The 27270-nt window shown below is 39.6% G+C and overlaps 1 protein-coding gene across 4 annotated transcripts in view; it reads right to left on the minus strand.

Annotated features, from left to right (window-relative positions):
• cadpsb (Ca2+-dependent activator protein for secretion b) overlaps positions 1–26387 on the minus strand; it is an 83915-nt gene extending 57528 nt beyond the window's left edge. For all 4 annotated transcript variants that reach the window (XM_061686895.1, XM_061686893.1, XM_061686894.1 and 1 more), the window contains exons 1-3: positions 25848–26387; positions 7160–7273; positions 3098–3430 (exon numbers count right to left, since the gene is read on the minus strand). In XM_061686895.1, the coding sequence (XP_061542879.1) occupies positions 3098–3430; positions 7160–7273; positions 25848–26180 (780 nt within the window). In that variant the 5' untranslated portion in view covers positions 26181–26387. The remainder of the gene's footprint in view (positions 1–3097; positions 3431–7159; positions 7274–25847) is intronic.
• Positions 26388–27270: the final 883 nt, after the last annotated feature.

Consider the following 27270-nt stretch of genomic DNA (forward strand, 5'->3'; position numbering starts at 1 on the left):
CACTTACTACTTAAACTTTCTGCTGTTCACTGGCCCTGTGGTGTTATTCTGTGGAGCTTCTGCGGATGTTCTGGATGCAGATGTGTGACCTCATACCATCAATTTTGATGGTAGTGCATCCAAACTAGATTAAGCATCATCAAAGGCATTAGAAAGGAGGCTATGGAAATGTCTCACAGCACAGCATTAGAAACATCAAGTTAATGAACCCCGCTGAGGAACAGAGCCGTATTGATCTAATCCAAACAGGACTTTACGGGAATACTGAGCGATTTCTTTGCTTTCTTCAGCATCACCAACATGCACATATGGACACATGGATTGATCTACCAACTTTTAAGGTCCATTGGCCACGTGGTGTTATCAAGAGCTAGGTTTTTATGTATTAAATAAATACAAGCAGGAGAGCCAGGGGTTTCCTCCAAATACGGCTTTTAATCGCGTTGCTGGAGAAGGAATACATTAGTGCTGCTTTTAACATTCCCACAGAGAGCAGTAAAGCTGGAACGGCGGCAGGATAAGAGAGTTATATGTGACACAAGCCCCTTGTCTGTAATCTCAACATATCTACCCCCAGAGTGAAGCATTGGACATTACCAGATAAAGATAGCTGACAAGTTAAAGCAACAGTAAGGGATTTCTTTTTATTTGCCGTAGGGCTCCCTCTGAAGTGATTTGTAATCTACTTTGAATGGGCCCAGGCAAGCGCAAATCAACAGTCGTAAACGAGCATGTGTGTGTGGCAAAGACATGGCCAGATGCTGAAGAAGCCAAGCTAATAAATGTTGGTGGTAAACACTAAGAGACACTTCTATGTTGTAACATCATGTCTTGAAATAAACAATGCGATCATTTTATTTTGTGGCAAAGTTTGTACGGGCATTGCATAAAACACTTTGGGTTCCCACTTGGGCTTACACAACACGAGCGATGTCCTGGCTGGTCCACTAATATTACAGAGCACGAAAGTAGTTCGTAGTGTTTTCATGTAATGAGTCAGGGTTGCAACGGCAATGAATGACAGATGTTATTTTAATCAGTTTGAATGGGTTTGAAGCGTTTGAATCTGTTCTTTTAAGGTCAAATTCGTATATATTGTGTGCTATAAAGGCAAAGCATGTGTCGAAAAAAAATGGCAAAAGCTTACATAACATCGCTGTCGGACAGAATCCTTACATCTCCAAAATCATTACTTTCCAGGAAATAATAATACAAAATATAATCTTACTTTAGTTACCAAACACTGCATCGTTAAAATTGCAATTGCCATTGTAACTTCTATTGCTATCATATGCCATGGCACATTAACACAACACCACCCCAAAACTATGTTCTATCGCAAACTTAATATGCAAAAAAATCGCTAATTTACGCTGAAATTGAAATGGTAGGAATTGTCACCGGCACCAGCCTTCCGCATCAAGGTCTGTCCTCACACCGACCCCCGAGCACACAAAAAGCCTTTAATGAGTGATGCAATAAATCAAATGATGATAAATCAAATGATGAGCTGGCTAGGCAGTGTAATAGACGGAAACCTGTATGCAACTTCCCTACCTTCGTGGGTAAGAGCTTCCTTCAAACACCGAAGGATTACAGCTATCATTTTTAACAACTTATTATTCACTACAAAACATCCAGACTTTCAATCTTGAGGAGCCATAATGCAGAGTGAGGGAAGAGGCAGAGTTTTGCAACACTTCTCAGACCGTTTAAGGGATCAAGAGACTTAATGGATGTCCTCTAAAGCTATTTTCAACACTTTGAATAGAAAAAAAAAAAAAAAAACTCACAAAAAATAACAATGACGTGGGGACAGACCAATGTTATTGAATAAATTGACATTAAATTGACCATTTTTGGATACACATTTTTGGCCAGCAGTGACGATAAGAAACAGAGGACACAGCATGACACTATATACTACAATCAAGACTGACCATTTGGCAGACGCAGGCTATGGTCTGGGGCCCCGAGATTTACAGGGGCCCCCAAACATCTAATGAAAACTGATTGATAGTTTTCTTCAATTTAAAGTAATATCGTTTTAGTCATAGTTCACATGCTTAAAAACACATTAAAATGCTTAATCTATCGTAATCATTTAAATGCTCCCCCTTCCCTTTTCGTACAGTGAACTCCATTTTACTGGGCCTGTGCAGACTTGATTCAGGAAAATGGAAAGAAAATAATCTTGTTGGCGAAGTTGTGAGTATGGAACAGAGTTACCCACGTCGGACAGAAAAGAGGAGACGGCGAAAGGAAATCAAACCGTTTTTTAATCGAAATAAGTTTTCAACCTTCTTCACGGTGACTGATGTGTGTAACCGGCAGTGACAACAGCAAAAGCCTGATGCTATTTTGCATGACACTGCTGTCAGGATCAGCAGTGGAGAAGAAGTGGAGAGTGACACGAGTGAGTGATGGTTTTCATCACAAAGGCGAGAGCATTAAAGCGGTCAAGGTTTTTAACGATATTAAATGTTAATGTTCCTCGGGACTATCTAGCTAAGGAAATTGGAGAAATTGATCAACTTCACACTTTGATGATAGACATTAATATTCAAAATCTTTGGTAATAAATATTATTCACATGACAGAAGAAATAGGAAAATGTACTGTAAAATAGTTGCGTAACTAGTGACTTAAGTTGTCAGATAATTATAAGAGATTTCAAAAGATGAGGGTCCCATGACAAGATTTGCCTTGGGCCCCCGAATGACGAGCTGCAGACTTTCCAGTTCAGCAACGAAGAGGTCAGCATATCGTGAATATACAAGTACTTTATAGATGTGGAAGTTGACAAAAACAGGATAAAATATGAAGTTGGTCCAACCTTTGCAGCTACAGTACAACAGCTTCCACTCTTCTGGGAAGACTTCTACAGTTAAAGTGTTTATGTGGAAATTTTATATCACTGATGTCGAACTTGAGAGAAGGTCTGTTAGCTCACCATCACTGTTTTCAATCTTCGCAAAGATGTTTGATAGGGTCAAGGTTCTGAAGTTACTCCACACAGTTTTAATGTTTATGAAGGCCCTTGTGGGGAAATTACGTGATTTGAATGTTTATCTGCACAAGTGGAGCTTAAACGTACCTGACATGCTTGGTAAAGCAGTTGGTGCTCAAACTTTTTGATACCCAGGATATTCTGGAACATCTCGTACAGCTGGTCCTTGCTCAAGATGAGCTCGGAAGCGGCGCTGGCCGTCATCCGTTGCTGCGCCTTGCGCGGATCCTCGTCCCCACGGTAGATGGTGTCAAACTTGGCCATCCAGGAGCTCAGAACCGTCTCCTTGCTCAGCCCGTCGATCTCCGGGAGGCTGCGCACGCGCTTCTCAATGTGCCTCTTGAACACATCCCTGAAGTCGCTCGCCGAGAAGCCACCGCTCTGGACCATTTTAGCCACGCGGTCGCTCTTTAAGAACACCTTTTGTTGTAGGAGACAGGCGATAAGGAGGCAGGATTAATGGTTACTGCAGTGAGCTGAATACTGGAGTGGAACAGACATTACATTACTCCACTGCTAGAAAATATAATCATTTCAGTTCATGTAGCATTTTTTCCCTGAAGGTTCAACATTTTCATCAAACATAATTACATTCAACAATTGTCAAAGACAGCGATTGACTGGCAACCAGTTCAGGGTGTACCCCGCCTCCTGCCTGCAGTTACCTGGGATAGGCTCCAGCATACCCACGACCCCAGTGAGGATACGCGGCGTAGAAAATGGATGGATGGATAGAATTGTCAAAGCGTTTAATGGTAACTTGTAAATCACCAGCTTTGCCATTCCAGAGAACAATACACTTTTACTTGTACTTTCACTCTCTTACACATGATAATGCAAGAGAAAATCTGAAGGATGTCTTGTACAGGAACACAGTTTGATCATCTACAAGTATCACACTCAAGGCCCCGGGCCAGATCAACACCAATAACGTGTCTATTTCATGTTTCTCACTTGGTTTGTTCTTTTCATTTCGGCAAAAACTCAACAGATATTGCAAGAATTTTTTCACCAAATCCTTTCTCTCTAGTTGTATACTGACTGTCAATATTTGCATGTCACAATTCTCCATTGCTTCAGATTTAAAAGTTATCAAATGTTCACAATATTAGAATTGAAAGTAGAATCCTTATTGTCATTCCAGTATATGACAATCAACTGCTAGGGCAATTCCATAGATGTACAGTATGTAATAACATCATGATGTAACTATACATTTACAGTACACTATATGGTGTTCACAATCATAACTGTCCACCAAGGCACAACATATCTACAATATATCTTTTGACAATAATAAATTTAACACCCCTGGACACTACAACATTGCACATCTAGTTATTCTAGCTGTTAACAAGAACACAGTTCTATGGACTGCACGCAGGGATGTTCAGCAACATGGCCGCCTGCTAATGACAGCCTGACAATGACAGACAAGATGACAGCATCAACGAAACAATGAAGCCCACTGCTTTGTCATCAAGACAGTCACATTTTGTCCTCAGCATCCAATGTGGCTAAAAAGCAACTGTGCTCACCATTTGGTAAACCGGGTACATGTACAAAGAACAAAGCTTTGGTCCCATTGATTCCTGCCTGGAGAGGCTTTTAAAGGCACAGGAGTCTTTAGGAAAATCAATGATTTAATTAATTATTGTGTCTCACACTCTTTCTGGCGGTAAAATAGAATACCAACAACCATTTAAATTATTTTGTCAATTACCAGAGCAATTTAATTTCTGATTAAAAAAGGTCTAGACCACCATAATATATGGGTTTACTCCACATCCTTTCTGTACGCAGTAGTAGCCTATGCACAGCACAGGCTGCACCAATGCAAAACTTCATAAAAAATTCAGTCTTTTATAATGGTAATATTTTGAAAACGTGCCGTACGGTGCTGACTCATACTGAGAGCTTGTGTGTAATGTTTTGTCCCTCTCATGTAGCTGAATAAGGTTAACAAAATTCTAAAATACCTCACAACTGCAGTGATATTCTGCTCCACAGCAAACTACAGCTATTTATAAATTTAAACCCGATGGGACTAGACGTGAGGTTTCATATGCTCCTCACTGATGCCACTAAATGGGACTTTACATTTTTGGGTTTGGGTTAAAGGTTTTAGGTATTTGTAAAAATGTTTTTTTTAAAAGCTACATAAGATTTGTCATTTGTGTGAGAACAGCGCCAGGAGATAATGATGATTCGTAGACATTGTTTGACAACATTTGAAACAGAGACCTGCTGAATAATGCAGGTGACTTTAACTGAAGGGTTCGCTCACGGGAATGGGCAATCCTGTGAGGACGTAGCATGGTTTTAGATTCTTGTCAATGCGCAATATAGTGTCAGGTATGTCCTCAATTGCCTGAGTATTATTGTTGACGTATCAGTTGTGAATGTAGGCTAAGTACTACCTAAAGGTGGAACTTTTGTTTTATTACAGTGAGGTATATTTTCCTACCAATGGTGCTACTTGGGACACTAGCACACAGACACTTCCCGAGCAGGAGGTAATGTCTTTTTCAACCTCATCTCAATACGAAATGTGCAAACTTACAACCAATAGCATGCATTGCATCTATAATATAGACTTACTGTATACCTATGAAAACATTAAAACTGGAAACACACATTTGTCACAAATCAAACTATACACTCTTTAGCAAGAAAATGTGTGCTTGTTTGATGATTACTAAAATAGCTTGGTGTATTTTACTCCGACCGTCAGCAACATAATCCAAAAAGCTGCAGGAAGTATGTTTCTGTTTTTGTTTTGTTTTTTTACCCCATTTTTGTCCATTGGAAGGGTGCATTTACTTTAAGTACTGCATGACAGACTCTACAGTGTGTCTCAAACCGGTTGTTACTATTTCAACTCCAACACAATCAGTTGACCACCAAATGTATTTTCAGAATAAAGAAGCAAAAAATAAGTGAAGCAGAATGTGGTTCATTATCCATATAGGAGATATAGATGTTAAGAGCCTAAACACCCCTGTTTTTCGGATACAAAAAAAATTATAAATCCTTCCAAAACGTCATAAGTCACATTAATGGTGGCAAACGTTTTGAAATGATTTGTCTTGGTCTCATTTTTTATATAACACCTGGCAGTACAGCTCACACCTCGAACAAGGGTGTTTAGAATTTTTATATCCATTGGATTTTGAATGCTCTCTTCCATGTAACTGTAAACAGTGGTACGGTGGTGATCAAAGCTCACTAAATGTTTAGTATAAGTGGCGCACCAGTTGCCGTTTTAGTCAGAAAACCATGTGTACTGTGTTCTGTAAATCTTTCCTCTTTTTCACATGGTTACATCTTATGGGAGACATTTGTTTTGTTTTTACACAATTTTTTTTCACCATAATATTTTGTGCTGTGCACCTTGTACAATGACCTGTGTACCACTTATAAATTGTCTTGTTCATTTAATCCAAAGCAGCAATATTCCCTCTTTGTATTAATACTGGGTTGTACCATGATTGGATGGTTGACATTAGAGACTTGAGAAGCACCCTAATTTGTTAGCTCACTTTTTCACCATTTTATGTATGAATGGTGATATCTACTGGTATGTATCCCTCATTTACATGAGTATAGCATATTACATCAATCATTACACGTAGGTGAAGCTCTAATTAACCTCTATCGCATCTACAGAATGTATAAGGGTTTACTGTATCTGCAGTTTTTCCATTATCCCTTTGCTTGTTTTTTTTTTTCCATTAAAGAATTGACCTTTAATATCCACTATCCGTCATGTCTCAAGCACGCGTGGTAATAACGACTTGCTTCATTATATGGATTGAAGAAAGTGAGCTTGGAAAGACGGCTGTGTCAGCCACATGGTCTGACTCATAATCTGCACAGTGAGAAACCTCCGCCACCATTTTATCATTCAGCCGCATGGATTTCAGCATTTTGACATGGAAACTGGAGCAGTCCTGCGTGGGGGCTTGGATTTATGGCCTGAAACCAGCGGGGCTCGACTTCGCCACATTTTTGCACTTCTACAATCAGCAGAAATGTATGTAGACTTGCATTCAGTCAGTGATGAATTCAGAAAGTCATCCAGCCTCCGCTTCGCGGAAAAATGGTTATGATTGAGCGTGTGCCGCTGTGATTATCGTGTGCTGATACCTCATGGTAGCTCTGCACAGCGTTGATGAAGGCTTCATCAGCCACAATTTGTGTGTCTCCGTTCAGGAATGCCTGGAAGCGATCCTTGGTCTGTTGAAGCTGCTGCTTGGTTATCTGTTGAGGCAAGGGAAAACAAAGGACAAAGCGGCATTAAAGCGAGATTAGACAACACTGTCGAAATGGACATAAATTAGCATAGACAATGTAATCCGTCCACTTTTTAAATGTTCTTTTCACCCCAGAACTTTGTCTCCGGGAGTCTAAGCACTCCCAGGCCAGCTGGGAGATGTAGTCAACCACTGCATCCTCATTTGGCCTTACAAGCTCTCCCAATCTGCAGCTTTAAAGACAGGCGCTATTCTGGGCCCACCAAATACACCAAGAGGCAGCTCCTGGCATAAAGTAGAAAATGCTCAATGACACACACTCAAGTTTCTTAGCGTCCAAAGGCATCACCCGGAGAGAGACCAAAACAGCCCGTCTTGGCTGACTGGATGCGCAATCTCCTTCTCTCAGGCACCACACAGGGGTCATGACCTCAGGTGCAAGCGAGAGCAAAGATTGACTGTTCGATCGAGAGACAAATCGAGTGCTTAGCTTTATGGCTCTGCTCCGTCTTTGCCGCCACAGTAGTCAGCAAGCAGTAGTCAATCTTAAAATCTTTTTTTTTTTTTTTTTTTTTTTTTTTTTTTTTTTTATCATCCCTCATGAATAAAACTCCAATGTTGCTGACTTCTTCCACTCTGATCCCACTCGTGCTCCCCACCTTAACACGCACTAACATGATCTCAAACCTATCACCTTGAGCTGAGAGTTGCTCCAGCGGATATTGTAGGTGACCCTCCAAAAGAAAGTACACAACACACAGATAACCGTGAAATGGAACCTCAATGCCATTTATTCACCTATTCTGAAGTCTGTTGCACAAACAAGTTTTCCTTGTAGGATTTGGAAATTAAATTCTTTATTAAGATTGACCTAACTTCACCAGAGAGAACATGTTTTCCTGTAGTAACAAACAAGGTTATGTCAGGAACAAGCAGAGGAAAATATTTTGGATGAGAGATCATCCAGTGTGCCTTGGGGTATTCCAATTTTACTTAATTGGTCCAAAAAGTATTATTTATTTACTACAAACAATATATCTTTGTTCATTTATCTATCCCAGCGATGTATAGTGACAAGCAGAATGATTACCGTAATTTCCTGTGTATAATGCACATTTTTTCCCCCAAAAAACACTGTCAAACGTCAATAGTGCGCATTATACGTAGGTATAGGGGCGAATGGGGGGGGGGGAAAACTTTCACATTTTATAAATGTAAGCCGCCTTCTAGTGGTTATGAAAAAGCTTGTACACTTTCATTCCAATATGACAGGGGTACATAAGACTGCATATATGTACAGTTGTGCTCATAAGTTTACATACCCTGGCAGAATTTCCGAAATATTGTTTTTGTTTTAAAAAAATAAAATTTGTTTATGGTTATGTTTTGTTTAATTATAATGATTTTCTGAAATGACTGACCATTTAATTTGAATCACATTAAAATAAAATGGATGGTCTTTCATGTTTTCTTTAAAGAATTTTAGCCAGCTTACAAATTCTGCCTGGGTAATCAAACATGAGCACAACTGTGTGTTTTCCAATTTACTAAATAAAGGTATGGCTGTGAATTTCAAAATAACAGCAAGTAAATAAATAAAAAAAAGGATTACGTGTTGAAATAAAGTGCTTAACTTCAGAATAATTCTTTGGAAACTTACAGATAATACTTCATGTTTTTATCATATGGTAGAAGCAAAATCATGCATTGTAAAAATGCATTATACATCGGTAAAAGGGTTTTCCAGAATATTTAGGTCAATTTTGGGGGTGCGTATTATAAATGGGTGCACATTATACAATTACAGTAAATGCTCTTCAATTAAATGACAGAAGGTAAGCTCCAATTATATGGATCTATTGCCATTCATTCACAGGTGGATCTGTTACCATTCATAGAACAGAATCAATAGTATTATCAGTTATCATAATTTTTAGTATATCTATTTTTGACATTTGTGTTTGGTGGTGAGCTGTGAGATTTTTTTCATGTTAAATATATGCCATGATTTAATAAATGTTGGGAAACACTGGACTGGATGGAGTAAAAATCGGCTTGCATATTGGACATTAGGAAAACAATACACCAAAAGAATGCTCATGTTCTAACAGACTGGGGTCCATAATGCAGTTGCAAAAACCCGACCATATAATTTAAAGAGTAGTCAAATGAATACAGACACTTAACCTTTACCTCATTTGCTTCAATGTTGAGATATTTTATATGTACATAAAGAACCTAATTAAAATAATATACGCCTTTTTATACCTTATCCTTTTTGTTTCACCTCACTTTGGTTGAAATGTCCTTGAATTGATTTAACACATGCTAACAGAGTCAGTGACCTGAAAGTCAATAGGGCGGCCATCTCCCTGTGACAAATGTTGTCTATACTTCAAGCTGTTGTGTATATCATACAAGCACAAGGACAGGCTGGTAATGTGTTTGTGTGTGTGTGTGTGTGTGTGTGTGTGTGTGTGTGTGTTTGTGCATGTCCTAGCAACTTTGGTGTGGGTGGAAGATAGACATGCATTCCATATTATGTGCCTGAGAGGCAATCTCGATAACATCTGCGTGCCTGTCGCACTCCCCTACAAAACCCCTTCAGTCTGGTTAGAATAAATGAGAATTAACAATATTCTGTCAGCACCGAAGCAAATCATAGGATTGATTTTAGAGACGCTGCCATAATAAAAACAGTTCCATCCATTCATTTTCTGTACCGCTTATCCTCATTAGAGTCATAGTTGAACTGTAGCCTGTCCTAGATGATTGATTGATTTTGATGTATTTATTTATACCAGTTTACTGGATTTGAAATCAGAAGTCATGGAAGATAGTGGAAAGTAAATATTTTAATATACAACTAGATAGGGATTAGGTGCAAATAAGTGCTTGTAAAACCAGTTAAAGTGAAGGGGGAAATGCCATTTCTGTGCTGAGTTTCAGCCAAAATAAAATCAATTTTGAAAGAAACCTGAAGTTTTAGTGGGCCGTATAAAATGATGTGACAGGCCGGATCTGGCCTTGCGTTTGATACCTGTGCCTTAGCATGCAGTCCGTGTTTGTTGTGATCACTCATAGCTCCTCCTGTATTAACCAAACTTACAACAACTTTAGAGATCATTAAGGTAAATTTTTTTTGTCAGGTTTTCATAATCAAAAGTAGCTCTGGGAAACGAATAAAAATGTTGTAGTCATGACAGCTTGGAATATTGTCAATTGTCACACTTGAAAAAACGGGCAGACGACCTGCATAAGAATTATCTTTTTGGTGTATGCATCATTTAAACTTAACAAACCTATTTATTTATTTTTTTTTTGCATTTAAAAAAAAAAAAAATGTGAAATACATTTGTCAAAATTTTCAAACGGTTGTTAAAAACACAATCGATCAATATATTTCATAGTCTTAATTTGTGCACCTCCATTTTATCTCTTTTACTGTGTCATGTTCTGTCCTTTTATGTACTGTACTGTACTGTCGTTCACACTGTGTTCCGCAGCTATACTCTTAATGTATGACGCAGGTAACGCTATCTCAACTACACACACCACAGTGGAAACACAAACCAGATTAGATGAGGGTTAGGGTTCCTAATCGGACATGTCTAGGCTATACCGTAAATATAGCTTTAGTGTTGCTTGTACCTCAAGATTTCAGATCTGCAACAGGCAGAATAAATACTTTTCTCCTATGTTTTAAAGGCCTCAACATGTAAGAAACATTGGCTCTTGGCACGAGGATGCGTCTTTGTGAGGCGGCAGAGGGCTGGTTAATGATTGTTCCCTTCCAAATTCAATTAAACATTTTCCTCCATAACAATTATAAATGTGAGTCAATGCCGTCGCTTAGCAGTCAGCCAAATTGGTCGGTTGCTTGCACTTTCTCCCCGGGGTGCGTATACGACATTAAAATAAATCCTTAAGATATGGAATTTTTTTAATGTAATCATTAGGTTTGGCCCTTCTGTGGCTTGGCCAGTGACAGACTATTAATCTCTTCATCAACATTATCAGCATCGCGTGCACAAAAGAGAGAGACTGGTGTGCTGATAGGGGAACTGTACTGATTAGTGACCATACTGATGGGCGAGGGAAAGTGCCTACATTTTCATCTGATTCCACATTCCCAAGACATATTTTTCCTACTTGGTGCATATTGATTCTCCCTCTATGGCTGTTATCAAGATTGCAGCACAGCCCAGTGATTCATTTGCAGCAGTGAAGTAAACATTAATCACCCCCGCGTATCAATAGAGGAGCCAGGCAAAGGCATTATGCAAGGAAAATATTTACTCTACTTACTATTCAAAACTATTTGACTGTATGTCTTAACTCGGATGCTTCTGTGATTAGTTGAGTCACTGTGACCTATATTGAACATTTAGTCACATTTTAATAAAATTATCATGTTTTGCAGAATTACAGTGCAACTTCATAAGTCATGAATGTTCATATAATTTTAGCCCATACCTTAAGTAGAAGGGGAAGCAGCATTTAATTCATTGAAAGGTGCAAAAGTGAATGAAAGAGGGACTTGAATGGGGCACTCACCCATGCACCTTAATCCAGCCCTGCGTGTTTATCAATTTATCTCTGTCGAATTTTATTCCCCATAGCTTATAGGGTGCATGACATAGTTGTCCTTGCAGCGCTGTGACGGGCGGATTAATTATCTAAATGAGAAAAGCGTATAATGCAGCCTGGGTGGTTTAGGGTGCTGAATCACACTTACAGTAAGCTTCCTCTTGAAGTTACATCACATTGAAAGTCGATGGTATTTTCCTAAATTAAGGGGATGCAGTTTTGATGTGTAGCATAAGGCTGTACATAAAGTAGGTATCATTTATTTGTGAGGTGTTTCAGGGAAGTAGGTAGAGATGCAATATAATTAAACACTAAAATGAATTAAAGGCCTACAAGGGAGCAGAAACCATGGGCAAGAAACACAACCATCAATCTTAAAAAACTGAGAAAATATACAGAAGCAACTTCATCAAAAACCATTGCTCCATAAAGTGTACTGAAGATAAAACTTAATATCCACAGCGACATTTATCATTCACCACAACATTCACTATGCCTGAATGAGATTTAAAATAAGAGCTGTATTAAAACGTTTGCCTTAAAGTAAAGTTAATAAAGCTCCATTGGGTGAGAGCAGTTTTTTTCTTTCATTTTGTCTCCAGTGGTGTTGATCTGCACTGCATGATACTGAGGGATTTTTCTATTCTAACACACAATCTTAAAACAACAATAATGCAAAAAAACGTCAAAAAATTACCTGGCTTAGTATATAAATAGGAAGGACAAAATATAAAAAAATGCCTCTCAATACAATATCACATGGCAAACTATATCCACAACGGCAAGCATATGGTTAAATTATTATCTCTCTGACAGTATTAATTAAAATCATGCATGGCAGGCAGGCAGACCTTTTGATGCCGCTTTTATTAAATCTCATTCGGTGATGTTGGTGTAGTGGCAGTGAGTGTATGTAAAGACTAATTTTGAACATTTTAACAGATTTTTTTTTAATGAGACCCCACACACGATGAGGAAAAATCCTTATCTGTGTGCTTACTGCTCTTGTAGTGTGTTGGTTACACAAGATTACCAACACAGCACCGCACACATAACAATGTCTTCTGTAGTACCAAGACTGACCTGTGAGAGGCAGCATGTTGCAACATGGCATCCAGATTACCGGAAAATACAAAGAAGAAGAAAGAGTAGCAGTAGTAGTAGTAGTAGTAGTAGTAGTAGTAGCAGCTAACTGCTTATCTGCTAACTATATTACGGTTGCAAAGTCCCAAAGGTGTTGACCACGCCTATCAGCGTTTGCCACTGGAAATATTGAAAATGTTTAAAATTATGATTGTGTTTTTTTGTGGTTTCATCAACCACAAAAAAAACACAATCATGTGTGGTTTCATCAAAAAACCACAATTATGATTGTGTTTTTTTGTGGTTTCATTGTGGTTTCATCTGCTCAGAAATGGTTTTCTGAGCAGATGAGAGAGAAGGAGAGAGAAAAAAAATCACTTTTAACACACCCCACACCACAGGATAATCAGTCGGGATAATAAGTTATAAATTGTAATTGTGTAAAATTATAATGTCTTTGTCTCAAAAGTGTTGTCTGTTGTCGTACTAGAGCGGCTCCAACTAGCGGAGACAAATTCCTTGTGTTTTTTGGACATACTTGGCAAATAAAGATGATTCTGATTCTGATTTGTGGGAATAACATATGTTAATGTGCAACGAAATATTGGTTCCCAAACAGAGTCCTTTCTTGGTTTTCACCAACACAAAGCACAATTCACTGACAATGCACATGTCGCATCTGAGCAAACAGCGAGTGTGCATGACAGCTGCACAAAGTCAAACACAGCAAGTCCAGCGCCACGAAGCCTCTGTGGTCACAGAACTACAGAAACACAAAAGACTGGTGGTCTGGCTATTCTCCCCCAAGCAGTAACGTTCACATTCATTTGCAGCAAAAGGCACACAAATGCAGCATTGTGTGAGTAAACGGCACTCGTCGAGGTCAGCAAACAGCCAGGTGTATGGTCCGCAGACACACACCAAACACGTCGTGTGTCTGCAGCCGCCACTGTGCTGTCATACTACAAGTTGTGGCACTGCCCATGCACATAGGAGTACACCGTGTTCACCAGCTAAGCCGCTTCTCGTAACAGACATCCATTATCACACCACCCACTCCCTCACAGCAGCCATCCTGCTCGGTCCCCGGTCTTCAGTAATGCAGTTACCGAGCAGAAAATGAGCCCTTACACAACTATGACATAAATGACATGGACGTGTGAACTTCCCATGGTTTACAGGCTAAAATCAGCGGGGCTCTTTGAAAAGGTCGCGGCAAAACAAAGCTATCAAAACTGTCTGCGGGAAGTAGATCCAGAGGTTTATAATTACATCATGCAAATTTACTTTATACAACTCGCCAAAATAAAAGGATTTTAAATTATTTGCAGTAAATTCTAACATATATTTTGTCTTTATTGGCATCTGAAATTGGTTAGCTTATAATACCTGTTGAAGGTCGTATAAACGCATTTCAGATTTTTAAAAAAAAATAAAACTCCATTGTAATTTGAGTATACAGTGGTTGTAAATGTATGGATTGCATACACAGCATATTACATACGCATTGCCTACTAGGTTTTACCGTACTAATTTCTAATCTTTACTGTATTGTATGTGGGTATGTACACTCACAGATTCTGCCTTTACAAAGATAACAATGCTCAATCTGGGTTTGAAACTGTCAGAGAGGTATTGATTCAACAAAATGTTTCTCGTGGCGTAGTGCAGTGTGCAGTCATGTAAAGCGTAACACGCATGTACAAATTCTGAAAAATGATGGAGTTGAAACGAAAATGAAATGAACAGGCATTTCTTAAAATAAACGTACACATTTGCTAGATCCACGTTACAAAATGAGCAAGAATTTCTCACTCAAAGGTGTAATTTGAAATTAAAATATTGTTTATACAATACCATGTTTACTTATAGGGTCAACTTGAGCCATTTTATACAATCTGTTGTGTTTGACTAGAGAACATTTGCAAGGTATTGCATTTAAGAATTATCCTCCAACCTCCCAAAGAAGGCAGCAGTTAAAAAGATGAGACAAATTTGAGACGAAATGCACAAAAGAACGATGCACGCTCTCGGTACTGTGCAGGCACATTAATAAGCAGAGTTAATTTTATCCACGCAATTACTGCAGTCAGACATAAGATCATTTCAAGCTGGAAAATTGGCCATTTCTCTGGCGGTTCATAATCACACATTGATTTTACACATTTATGTCAAGTATAAATAAGCAGCGGCACGGTAGACTACTGGTTAGAGCGTTTGCCTCACAGTTCTGAGTTCTGAATCCCCGGCCCCGCCTGTGTGGAGTTTGCATGTTCTCCCAGTGCCTGCGTGGGTTTTCTCCGGGCACTCCGGTTTCCTCCCACATCCCAAAAACATGCATGGTAGGTTAATTGAAGACTCTTAATTGCCCATAGGCGTGAATGTGTGTGCGAATGGTTGTTTGTTTGTGTGCCCTGCGATTGGCTGGCAACCAGTTCAGGGTGTATCCCGCCTCCTGCCCAATGATAGCTGGGATAGGCTCCAGCACTCCCGCGACCCTTGTGAGGATAAGCGGCTCAGAAAATGGATGGATGGATGGATACTCCGTGTTGAAAAATGAACAGATGGATGGATAAGTAAGCAGGACAAACATCTTGTTCAGAAATTCCATTTCCTCTATAGGTGTGCATCAACTGCAGTTTTGTCACTTTCAACATCTACAGAGACTCAAAGCAGAAAAGATGGAAGTCATAAAGAATTTACTTTGGCATGTTGCAGATTAATGCTGACTTTCATATTTTATAATTTGCACCTCATGTAGTTGCTAGAATGCCTCCGAGTCAAGACTTCAACCGAGACCAATCCTAATTAGGATCACCACCCAATTAGATACCAAACTTCTGTATGTGACTTACTATTTAAAGATTAATCTCTTAAAGAAAAGTTTCTCAAAAGTTAAGTTGGAAATCCAGAAAATAATCCGCTTCATTCAGAGAAATAAATGATCACGTAATCCTGTTAATGGACGAACACCAATGAAAACAATGCCCTCTGTGGAATTAATTCAAGAAAATATTTTTTATAGGAAATATAGTCAGATTGACAAAATATTATATCAACACGGTACTTACTGTATATGTATTAGTAACATGTAAGTGGTTCTCCGCAGTAATAAACACTAAGCAGCCACAAGTCTTATTATGGACCTGTCTACCTCTAAAACCATAAAACAATGTACTTATTGTATGTACAGCATATATTTGTCCTCAAAGAGGAAGTGAAATGCTTTTGGACGTGTACAATGCATGATGTATACTGTACATATCAACCAGCATGTTGCCATGACATCATCCCTTCACCACAGAACAGTATATCACCCGTAAACAACATTGTTGCCCCTGCTTTGTTTTCTCTATATGACATTGGATTATGTTTTGTATAGAGTAACAATTTCAAGAAGAAGATTGACAGAGAGAGTGGTGGAGATTAATCAGTCAGGACGGACACACTAACTAACCTTAAGCTCCTTGTAAAATTCATGGATTTGCTCCATCATTAAAGAGTTTTTTTATTATCGTCAGCTTGTCAAGGTTGGGCAGGACAAAAATAAACATTGCAGTCGACGTCTAACATCCAGGATCACGTGGGCTCTGCTGAGACATAAAGGTTTAATTAACACGTGCACAACGGAAATAGAAATCAACTGGTGCAGGGAGAACGTCAGAATGTGAAATTAAGCTTTCAAGCCAGAGCACAGATGCACTTGCGCATTTGTGTGAGGGATGAATAAAAACACACCAAATCCTAAATTGTCCTGCAAAACCTCCTTGGGGCGACATTTTCATTTCGATTGCTGTTTTCTACTAACAACAGTGTCCCAGTGTGCGTTCAATTCATTAGCTGCTGCTGCTTTATCAGCTGAATAACGAAGGCAAAAACATGTCTAACCCTGGCAGAGTTGGAAGTAAAATATTTCGGGAAATTTTGCTCCACAATAAATGTTCAAATCGCTATGTTATTTTCCAATGTGTGATGAGCTATGCCTGCTCAGACTGGAGGTGAAGGATACATTTCTACTGCTTTTAGGCTTGCACTATTTCTCAGTCCACGTCAATATCTGAAGCACATGAATGATTTTTGTCAGTACTGATTTGACCCTGACTGGAAAGCCTCTTTTATTGTCAAGTTATGCCCTCGTGCAGGCAGAACTCAATTTGAAGCTCTTACCTTATAATGCAAATCATTCGACATGAGCTCCCTTTTGCTGGTCTCCCATGCGACTCTTTCAGGCACATGATGAGTCACTTTTACCTCAATGAGCTCGATGTACATGTTCTAATGTAATCTTGCTAAGTTTATTTTATTAAGGAAAAGAAATTAACATGCTAGACCTAGAGAGAATCAACTTGCGTGCTACGTTTAAAACAACTTGCGAGGATGTAGTAGGCTTTTGTGGGAAAAGAAAAACAATGTAATTACATTGTACCTCCCTTAGTCAGGTGAGGGTCATACTGGCGGCATCATGAAACCCTTTTTTTTTTAGACTGTTATTATTGGTCATAAAAGTGTACGAATAAGTTATTATAACCACTGTATAACTGTGTGATATTATGTTAAAACAGTTTGAAACTATGTAAAGACTTTTATGTTGCCTCATTTATTTTCTAACACCAACAGTCACTCAAGTAAATTTCAAGTTTGAACTTTAACTCCTGACTCAATGTAGCATCATCTCTGGCTGGCATAGCACTAAAATACTCTAAATCAGGGGTAATCAGCCTTTTTGAAACTGAGTGCTACTTCTTGGGTACGGAACAACGTGACGGGCTACGAGTTTGATGCACGCTTCGGAAATAACTAATTTGCTCAAATTACTTTAAACTATACAATTCTCAATTCCAATGAAGTTGGGATTTTGTGTAAAACATAAATAAAAACAGAATATAATAATTTGCTATCCTATTGAACTATATTCAATTGAATACATTACAAAGACAATATATTTTATGTTCAAACTGATCAACTGTTTTTTGGCAAATATTCACTCATTTTGAATTTGATACCTGCAACACATTCCAAACAAAAACCTGTGACAGGGACACATTTACCAGTGTTACATCATATTTCCTTTTAACAACACTCAATAAGCATGTGGGTACTGAAAACAATTGTTGAAGCTTTGTAGGTGGAATTCTTATTCATTTCTTGCTTGATGTACAACTTCAATTCGTCATATTTTGCGCTTCCTAATGCACCGCACATTTTCAATAGGCGACAGGTCTGGACTACTGGCAGGCCAGTACTTGCACTCATTTACGACGAAGCCACGCTGTTGTAAAATGTGCAGAATGTGGCTTGGTATTGTCTTGCTGAAACAAGCATTGATGTCCCTGAAAAAGACTTTGCTTGGATGGCAGCATTCTGTATGTTGCTCCAAAACCTATATGTACCTTTCAGCATTGTTGGCGCCTTCATAGATGTGCAAATTACCCATGCCATAGATTCTAACACACCCCCATACATCCCAGATGCTGGCTTTTGAACTTTGTGCTGATTACAATCCAGATGGTCCTCTTTGGCCCGGAGAACACAACGTCCATGACTTCCAAAACCAATTTGAAATGTGCACTCATCAGACCGCAGCACACTTTTTCACTTTGCGTTAGTCCATCTTATATGCGCTCGGGCCCAGATAAGCCTGCTGCGTTTCTGGGTGTTTTTGATATATGGCTTTTCGTTTGCATGGTCGAGTTTTAACTTGCATAGTAGTGACAAACTGTGTTAACTGACAATGGAAACGTGTTCCTGAGCCCACGTGGCAATATCCTTGACACAATGATGCAGGTTTTTAATGCAGTGCCTTCTGAGAGATCAAAGGTCATCGGCATTCAATGTTGGTTTTCGGCCTTGCCGTTTATGTGCAGAGATTCTCTGAATCTTTTGATGTTATTATGGACCGTGCATGATGAAATCCCTAACTTCCTCGTTGTCTGTTGAGAAATGTTCTAAAACTGTTGAAAGTATTTGCTCACACAGTTGTTCACAGAGTGGTCAACCTCACCCCACCATTGCTTGTGAACAACTGAGCCTTTCGGGGATGCTCCTTTTATACACACTCACCTGTTTCCAAACAACCTGTTCACCTGTGGAATGTTCCAAACCGGTGTTTTTTGAACATTCCTCAACTTTCCCAGTCTTTTGTTGCCCCTGTCCCAGCTTTTTTGGAATGTGTTGTTTGCATCAAATTCAAAATGAGAGAATATTTGCACAAAAACAATGACGTTTATTGGTTTGATCATTATCTTGTGTTTGTAGTATATGCAATTGATATAGGTCAAGAATGACAAATCATTGTATTCTGTTTTTATTTACATTTTACGCAATGTCCCAACGTCATTGGAATTGGGTTTGTAAGTTATTATTAATAATAAATGATATTCATCTGTGAAGACACTGATCATGTTAATAATTTTTCACAATAATTATTAACAATGATTTAACAAGGTAAGAAACAGATAAATATCCATATGCAGCACTTTATTTCTATAAATCCCTGTAAGTGAGTACATTTCACATCTACAACATTCCTAGGAAATTATAATGTTCCATTACTAGTGTGAAATTTTTAAAACAGGTCCACGGGCTAAACATATAGTCCTTGGTGGGGCACCATGTTGGTGACCCCTCTTTTGTATACTAACTAGGCAGTAAATCTGCGGCAGTGCAAGCAGCTAACGTCAGTAATACTCCGTTACCCCGCCATCAAAATTCTTGGACAGCTGCTATGGTTCAGACACAAGTCTTCTTTAGGCGATACAAAACAATGGTGCACTGTTGATCCTTTCGTACTTTCTGAACTGAGCTTTTATGAGGTACGCCGCAGGCTCGCAAGATTTGTAGAAGTCAGATGCTAACATCTGACTTGACGCCGTGCATAATGACCGTTCAATCTCAAACTTTCGTTCCATTTCTGACTTATATGACCAATTGAGTGGGGCGGGGGGGTTGAAGCTTTTTTTGAACGGGGAGGGGCTATATTTGAAATTATAACAAAGTATAATATTGTTGCAGAAAAAAAATCTGTCTTCAGTGCCGTGTTTGTAGCATCTTGCATAGGAACTAACATTTTTTCGCAGCCTATCACAATGGAGGGTTTTGCATTGTGCTTGCACCGTGGTGCTTATATCGTTTGACAAATAATCCAGTTATGAACATAATGGAATGCTTAACTTTCCCCTATATAGCTCAGTTCCAAGAATAGAAATATTGCAATTCTAAGAGCTTTATATTCATTGATTTTTATACCACTTATCCTCATTAGTGTCTTGAGGAAGCCTATCTCACTTGACTTTTGGGTAAGAGGCCAAATACACCCTGCAATGAACACCAGCCAATCACAGGGCATATAAAGACAAGCAATTACTCACACGTGTGGACAACTTAGACTGTTTATTTACCCTACCATGCATGCTTTTGGAATGTGGGAGAAAGCTGGAAAAAAACCACACAAGCAAGAGCTGAGATTCAAACCCAGGACGTCTTGACTGTGAGGCAGACAGGGAACATTACACTTTTGCGCAGTTATCTTTTTCTGCAGCAGTTTCACTCACACCATCATTGATAATTTGCCTCTTTCTGTTATGCCATTTTAACTCCCCTGTCTGACTTAGTTCCACTCTTTCATTATATCAGCTGTCTTTCATCCATTAGCCAAAATGCCATGCTTAGCTTGATTAATATATCACATCACATAAACTGGACAAATGTATCAGCAAAGATGAATCCATTATGTCGGTGGATGAATTTTTCCTTTGCATTTATTAAAGGCAAAACTTCTGTAAGATCTTTAATGCAAGCGTCTCCTCTCTTTATCTGATGTGTCAAAAGATACACCAAAAGGCTCAGGTTTTTTTTTCTTTTCATATTTTGAACCTGTGTTCGAAAAGACACTCACATCAGCCACAATATTAGGTACACTTTCACAATCTGATGTAATTCCAAAACAATTGCAGTTTTAAAGAAAACTGCACAAAGATAATGCTCAAATTTTGGATGACACCGTCACAGAATTGTGCATGGCATTATATTGAGTTACATGAGGGTTAAAGTGTACTTAAGCTGTGGCTGATGAGTTTTGAGTGATAAACAAGACTAAATGAACCACCAACAAGTGCTGTGAAATATTACCCGCAGAATACATTAAAAGTCACAAAGACAAGTGAATAGTTATCATATTAATAAAACAAAATAATAACTGATCCCTCATACCTTTATGACAAATGAGTGACAAATGTTGATGTAAATGCAGTTGCTTTCAAGTCCTTTGTTTTTCCAAGCTCAGCACCACGGAGGCAACCTTCATCCAAGTAGCACTGATTTGAATTCACTCTACTTCACATTCACATCACACAGGCTCCCTCGGTCAGCAAGAGGCTGGATGCTTTTAGAAAGTGCTGAGCCAAGAGGCGCTCTATTAGGAGATGATTGGGTCAGGCTAACTTACGGAATAACAAATCATCCTGGGGAGAGAGAAAAAAAAAAAAAATCTGAAACTTATTTGTGATCTATGACAATCATAAGCATATGAGTTTGAGGGCATCATATCAGTTTGGACAGAACAAATCTCTCCCATCTCAGGGATGAAACGGTTTACGGTATAACAAGAGTTGTTCACGTCACAGCAAAAGGAGAAAGATGCAAAATGTAGAAGGAAAAAATGAAGACCACAACGAGGTAGCCCCAATATTTCACCACCTGCAAAGAAGACCAGAGCAAACGTGTGGGCTTATTACATATGCAGAGAATGCAGGGGGGAAAAAAGTTGCTGTGAAGTGGACAACACGTGAACTCTTTTGACTCATCTCTGTTTTTACCATCACTGTCATCTTAATAATTTAAAGTAAATTGTACAAGGTCTTGCATGCATGACAATTAAATTTAGTGGTTGCTGTTTACGATGACTATAAAAGTACATAGGGTTGTTGATTTCAAATTCTTTGTATACCAAATCTAACTAATATTTTGGTGCTTGTATCTGTAATTCCCTTTCGCAATTAGCGAAAAACTGATGCCTTTGATTACTGTAATATGACATTTTCGTAACGTGACTACTTCCCACATTAGATGTCCAACTCGTCCGAGTGCGACTTTCCAACAAGACAAAGCACAGAAAAGTCTGGCGATGTGGAAGTGATTGACCCCACTAGTAGGGGCAAAAAGCCATCAGTCAACTGGTGAGGTGGTCTCTGACACCACCTATGAGCCTGTCATCTCCTCCAGGATCCCGTACTTTCACATCCATTCACAAGCGCACTGTCACATCAAGAGCGCCTACTAAACGTGTGACCTCAGCCACCAGGGAAGTGTAGACACCCGGAAAAGTGCTAAATGGCTGAGGCCCGCCGTGTGTCAGAGCCCACTGAGGGTCTGTGGTTGAGACTTCAGATGTACCATATGGTTATAGTGCTTTCCAATGTAATCAGGTATACCGCATCGTAAAGCTAAAGTAGACATAATAAGGTTTTGATTAGCACTGTCAGACAGGTATTATTTCAACAATACACTATTTACATTATCTGAGTTATGAGTTGCATAAGAAAGACAAAATAATGGAAACAGGTCAGTACGATACAGTGCAGTTCTACACCACTACGAAGTGTATATACAAACTTGCTATCTCAATATTAAAAATATTGGTTGATAGAAAACTGTTGACAGCACAAAAGTGCCATTGCTGCAAGTTGAATTAAGAGTTCATATTTAGAACTAATGTCAGCAAAATAAATAATTCAGTAATAGCAATTGGTGCATACAATATTGAGATATTTCTGATCCAGATTAAACCAATTACCTGACTCATCACTTGACCATCATTTACAACACTCATAAATGTTAATTTGTAAACTACTGTATGTGTTGCTCAGCAGTCCAAAAACATGATTTCTTGTCTTGTTCTTATAGCGTTGATTGATTTGATTCTGACTTCAGTAACCTGAGAGATGTTTACGAGTCTTCTTTATAGTGACATCACAACAATGTTCTATTATACGGCCAAAGCTGATCCCGTACTCATCATGATGAATACAAACGGTAAGCTTTGCACGGCACACTAATGTAATAATGTAGTTAAGATGCATCATGTGTCCAGTAATGAACAATATTTTTATTATTATTGTATTAGACATTGTCCAATTCAACTGGGCTTCCTAATGTTAATGTAAAATGGAGGACTATAGCCAGCAGGAATAAAATAATGGGGACACGATCACATTAATCACCAACAGAATCTACGCATAGCAATATCTTAAATCATTTACTGTCAACATATCCTTTAATTTAAATTGTGCAATTAATTTAAGCACGTCCCAAGACAATTAGGCATGCATGTAAGTGTACGTTACCAGATAAAATATGAACATTTGAGCAGCAGCAGTCCCACACTGCGGCTTACACGAAGACGCCACTCTGTCAGCAGGAGGAAACGTACTGTATTTCCGTCGCCCTTCAAATGCCCGTTTCCCCCCTTTTGTGTCGCCCTTTCACAAGGTTAAGGCAGCATGTTGAAGACGCAGCGGTGGAGCTGACGTACTTTGAAGCCCGGCCTGTTTCTCTGTGATAGTCCATCACTGACTGCTGCATGTGTGCCAGAACCTCTAATAACAGATTACCATGGAGCTGCTCCATATGTTTTGCTTTGGCTTTGAGTTGTTTCATTACAAACAAATTGCTTCATCATATTTCTGTGACTAATCCATAATAGCCTCAATGTAATAGGCTGCATGGACTGTGATGTGAGGAATGAGCATTTAAGAATATACGATGTAAGAGTTACTTTTAGAAAAATACTGAATTGCACTGAAATAACTGCTTCATGACCTGACACATCATGGACTTACATTTTAATACCCTGCATTGTTAATGGTCTCCATGCAATTATTCTCCTTTAATATTCTTAACATTTACAGAAACTCTGCACACCTTATGCCATTTATTTTTGCACAAGGACTATTATTTTCCTTAAAAATAATATATTCGTTGTAATGTAGACCAAATGAAATTTTGCAGCCTGCCTGGAGAGAGACTTTGTGCTCTGGTTGCATTGCACATGATTGTTTGTCCAGGTAGTCACTCACCCACAGCCCAAAGGATTGTGACTGGCTGAGATGCCAGATATAAAAGTGCATTACTAAGCTTGCATTAGACTGTCGGTAACCTCTGCCAAATGGGACTACAAACAAACAAATAAATGGAAACACTGTGGTTCGGCCTCCCACATACACTTGTTCATGACTCAGCAGAAAACACTGAGCATACTGTGTCTAAAGGAAGACGGCGGGTTAAATACAAACACGAGCCGCAAGTGCAATTTCTCCAATGTTGATTACAGTGTGGATAAGACCAGAGGAGACGTTAAATGGATATTCAGCAAATCCATTGCGTACGTTGAGAAACGGAAATGCTCATTCAGTGGATTAGTGGAAATATTAGTACAAGGAAAATAAGTATACACTAGGTTCATACTTGGTGACTTTGATAGTATACAGTAAGGATGTCCTGATCTAAAATTGACTTCAGTGGTTAGCACATCTGCCTCACAGGTCTGAGGACCAGGGTTCAAATCCCGGCCTCGCCTGTGTGGAGTTTGCATGTTCTCCCCGTGTCTGCGTGGGTTTTCTCCGGGTACTCCGGTTTCCTCCCACATCCGCAAAACATGCATGGTGGGTTGATTGAAGACTCTAAATTGTCCGTAGGTGTGAATGTAAGTGCAAATGCTTGTTTGTTTATATGTGACCTGCGATTGCCTGGCGACCAGTTCGGGGTGTAGCCCGCCTCTCGCCCGAAGATAGCTGGGATAGGCTCCAGCACGCCCGCGACCCTAGTGAGGATAAGCGGTACAGAAAATGGTTGGATGGATGGATGGATAGATATATCAAAGGTGCATTAAGATGTGTATGAACATTTCACAATGAAATGTATCTACAGTAACTCGGCGTCTCAGGATAAGGAAGCTCATTAAGGCTACCTCAAGAGGTCTGAGCATAAAAGTCACCTTGGGAGGCCAAATTGATGAAGCAGAGGGTCTTCATTCATTGCATTCTTCACCTACATTTGCTGGAGGCAACAAGTCCCAATCCAAATGCGTTCTACCGCTTTTTACACGCCCGAGCTTGCACGCCGAACTGCTTTCTGGGCTGCACAATTGATCTCACTTGGGAGTTTAAATTATGCCCGTGCAACGCTCCACTCCTGTCTGCAGCTCTGCACCACCTTTCCACTATATCTGGAGTGCTACTTCATCATCATCATGCTCCCACACATGCTCTGTGTGTGTATGTATACGTATATGTATATATATATATATATATATAAATATATATATATATGTGTGTGTATATATACGTATATATATATATGTGTGTATATATACGTATATATATATATATGTGTGTATATATGTATATATATATATATATATATATATATATATATATATATATATGTACGTATATATATATATATATACGTATATGTATATATATATATATATATATATATGTATATATATATATACATGTATATATATATATATGTATATATATATATATATATATATGTATGTATATATATATGTGTATATATGTGTGTATATATATATATATATATATATATATATATATGTATATATAGTGTGTATATATATTATATATAAAAATTGTATGTGTGGGGGGGTTTGCACCAAAAATAAACTGGAGGTATGCTTTATAGTCCCTCCTGCTACATACCGGGTAGGCCCACCCCCTCCCCCCAGCTTCCCCCACATCCGTACTGAAGCTCTTTATATAGGTCATCAATGACAACATCTGCGAAGTGAAAGGAGGCGTCCAGCAGCATGTGCTTATTAACGATGCCCTTGCGCCGAGGAGGAATTAGGAGAGGAAAGCGAGAAGGAGAGAAAGGGGGGCGCTTACCTTCTGTTGTCGCCTCGCCATGTCTGTGGGCTGCTTGGCGTTAAACGGATAGGCGACGCATCGCATGACAAACACATAGAGCTGCAGCTTCTTCTTGCGCTCCTCTTCCTCCCGCTGCAGCTTCTCCAGGTCGTCCTTCTCCTCGCTGGCAGCCGACGGGCTCGGGCTGGTCGGCCGGGCGCTGCTGCGACCGCTGCTGGGCGCAAGCCCGCCGGACCCCTCGCTGGTCCTGCTCGGGGAGATGCGGGATCCGGCCTGGGGGGCCATCACTTCCTTGCACTCCTCTTCCACTATCCCGTCAGACTCCTCCTCGCTGGACGACGGATCCAACATTTTGCTCTTGAGGCGATGACCTTCCTACTTAGGAGCCTGACCTTCCGAATAAGGTCACCCCTCCCTCCTCACCTCGAGTGCGGCCGCAGTGTGAATGGGAGCCGGGGTTCGGGTCGGTGCAGAGGCCCCGGTTGCGCTCGGCGGCTTGGGAAGTAGTGAGCAGTGCGAGCGGCGCTGAGAGATGATTGCCGCTCCACACTGAGCATCCTCCGCATGCGCCGAGCCCGCGTCGATGCTTACGTGTTTTCGCTCTTTTATTGGCCAGTCCCTGCTGCGGATGCGAGGGGGAGGGGGGGAGGGAGGGGAGGGACACAAGCAGCGCGGTGGGGAGAAAAAGTAGAAAAAAAAGAAAGGAAAGCAGGCGATGGCCCTCCACGCTTTCCACTCCGCGCATGCGCAGATCAACTTTGTCCCTGGTCCTGAACGGAGAGTGCAGAAGGATGCTCGTCTCGGCTTCCTGGAGGCAGCAGCGGTACACATAAAATGGCTGCCGTGCAGGAAATGCCAGCTATAGTCGGCGAGAGCAGTGCACCGCATGTAGGCGGCAGGAAAGGCTGAGACCTATTCAGAGGATGGAGTGGCCATAGAAGAAAAAAAAATGTAAAAACTCAGATGGGACGAACTGTTTGGGCTCAGGGGCTGACATCCGCAGGCGGAAAATAGAATCCTCGTGCAGCCGCACAAGCTGCAAATACCAAACTGAGAATATCTGGAGGTTTTATTGCATATGACATTACAGTCAATGGAAAAAAGTTCCTGTGATGAGTTCAGTACAATCTAAAACGCTGTTTCCCAGCCTTGGTTTTGCCAAGGCACCCATTTTACATGAGAAAAAAATCATATCACAGAAAGTATGAATATTGATTTCATGATATTATCATATCAATTTACTCACAAATGTATTTGACGTATTCTGTTGTTGTGCGCACGTTTCTACCTTATGCCTTGATGGCAGCGGATTTGATTGTTTTGCTTGTCACTATACGACACTGAATACTGTAGATGGTTATAGTAGGTCATTTCTGATGTTTAATTTTTTTTATGTGGAAATCATCTGTAATGGTGTAGTGCATAGATGTCAAACTCAAGG

This window comes from Phycodurus eques, chromosome 10 (assembly GCF_024500275.1).
Source record: "Phycodurus eques isolate BA_2022a chromosome 10, UOR_Pequ_1.1, whole genome shotgun sequence".
Lineage (NCBI taxonomy): Eukaryota > Metazoa > Chordata > Actinopteri > Syngnathiformes > Syngnathidae > Phycodurus > Phycodurus eques.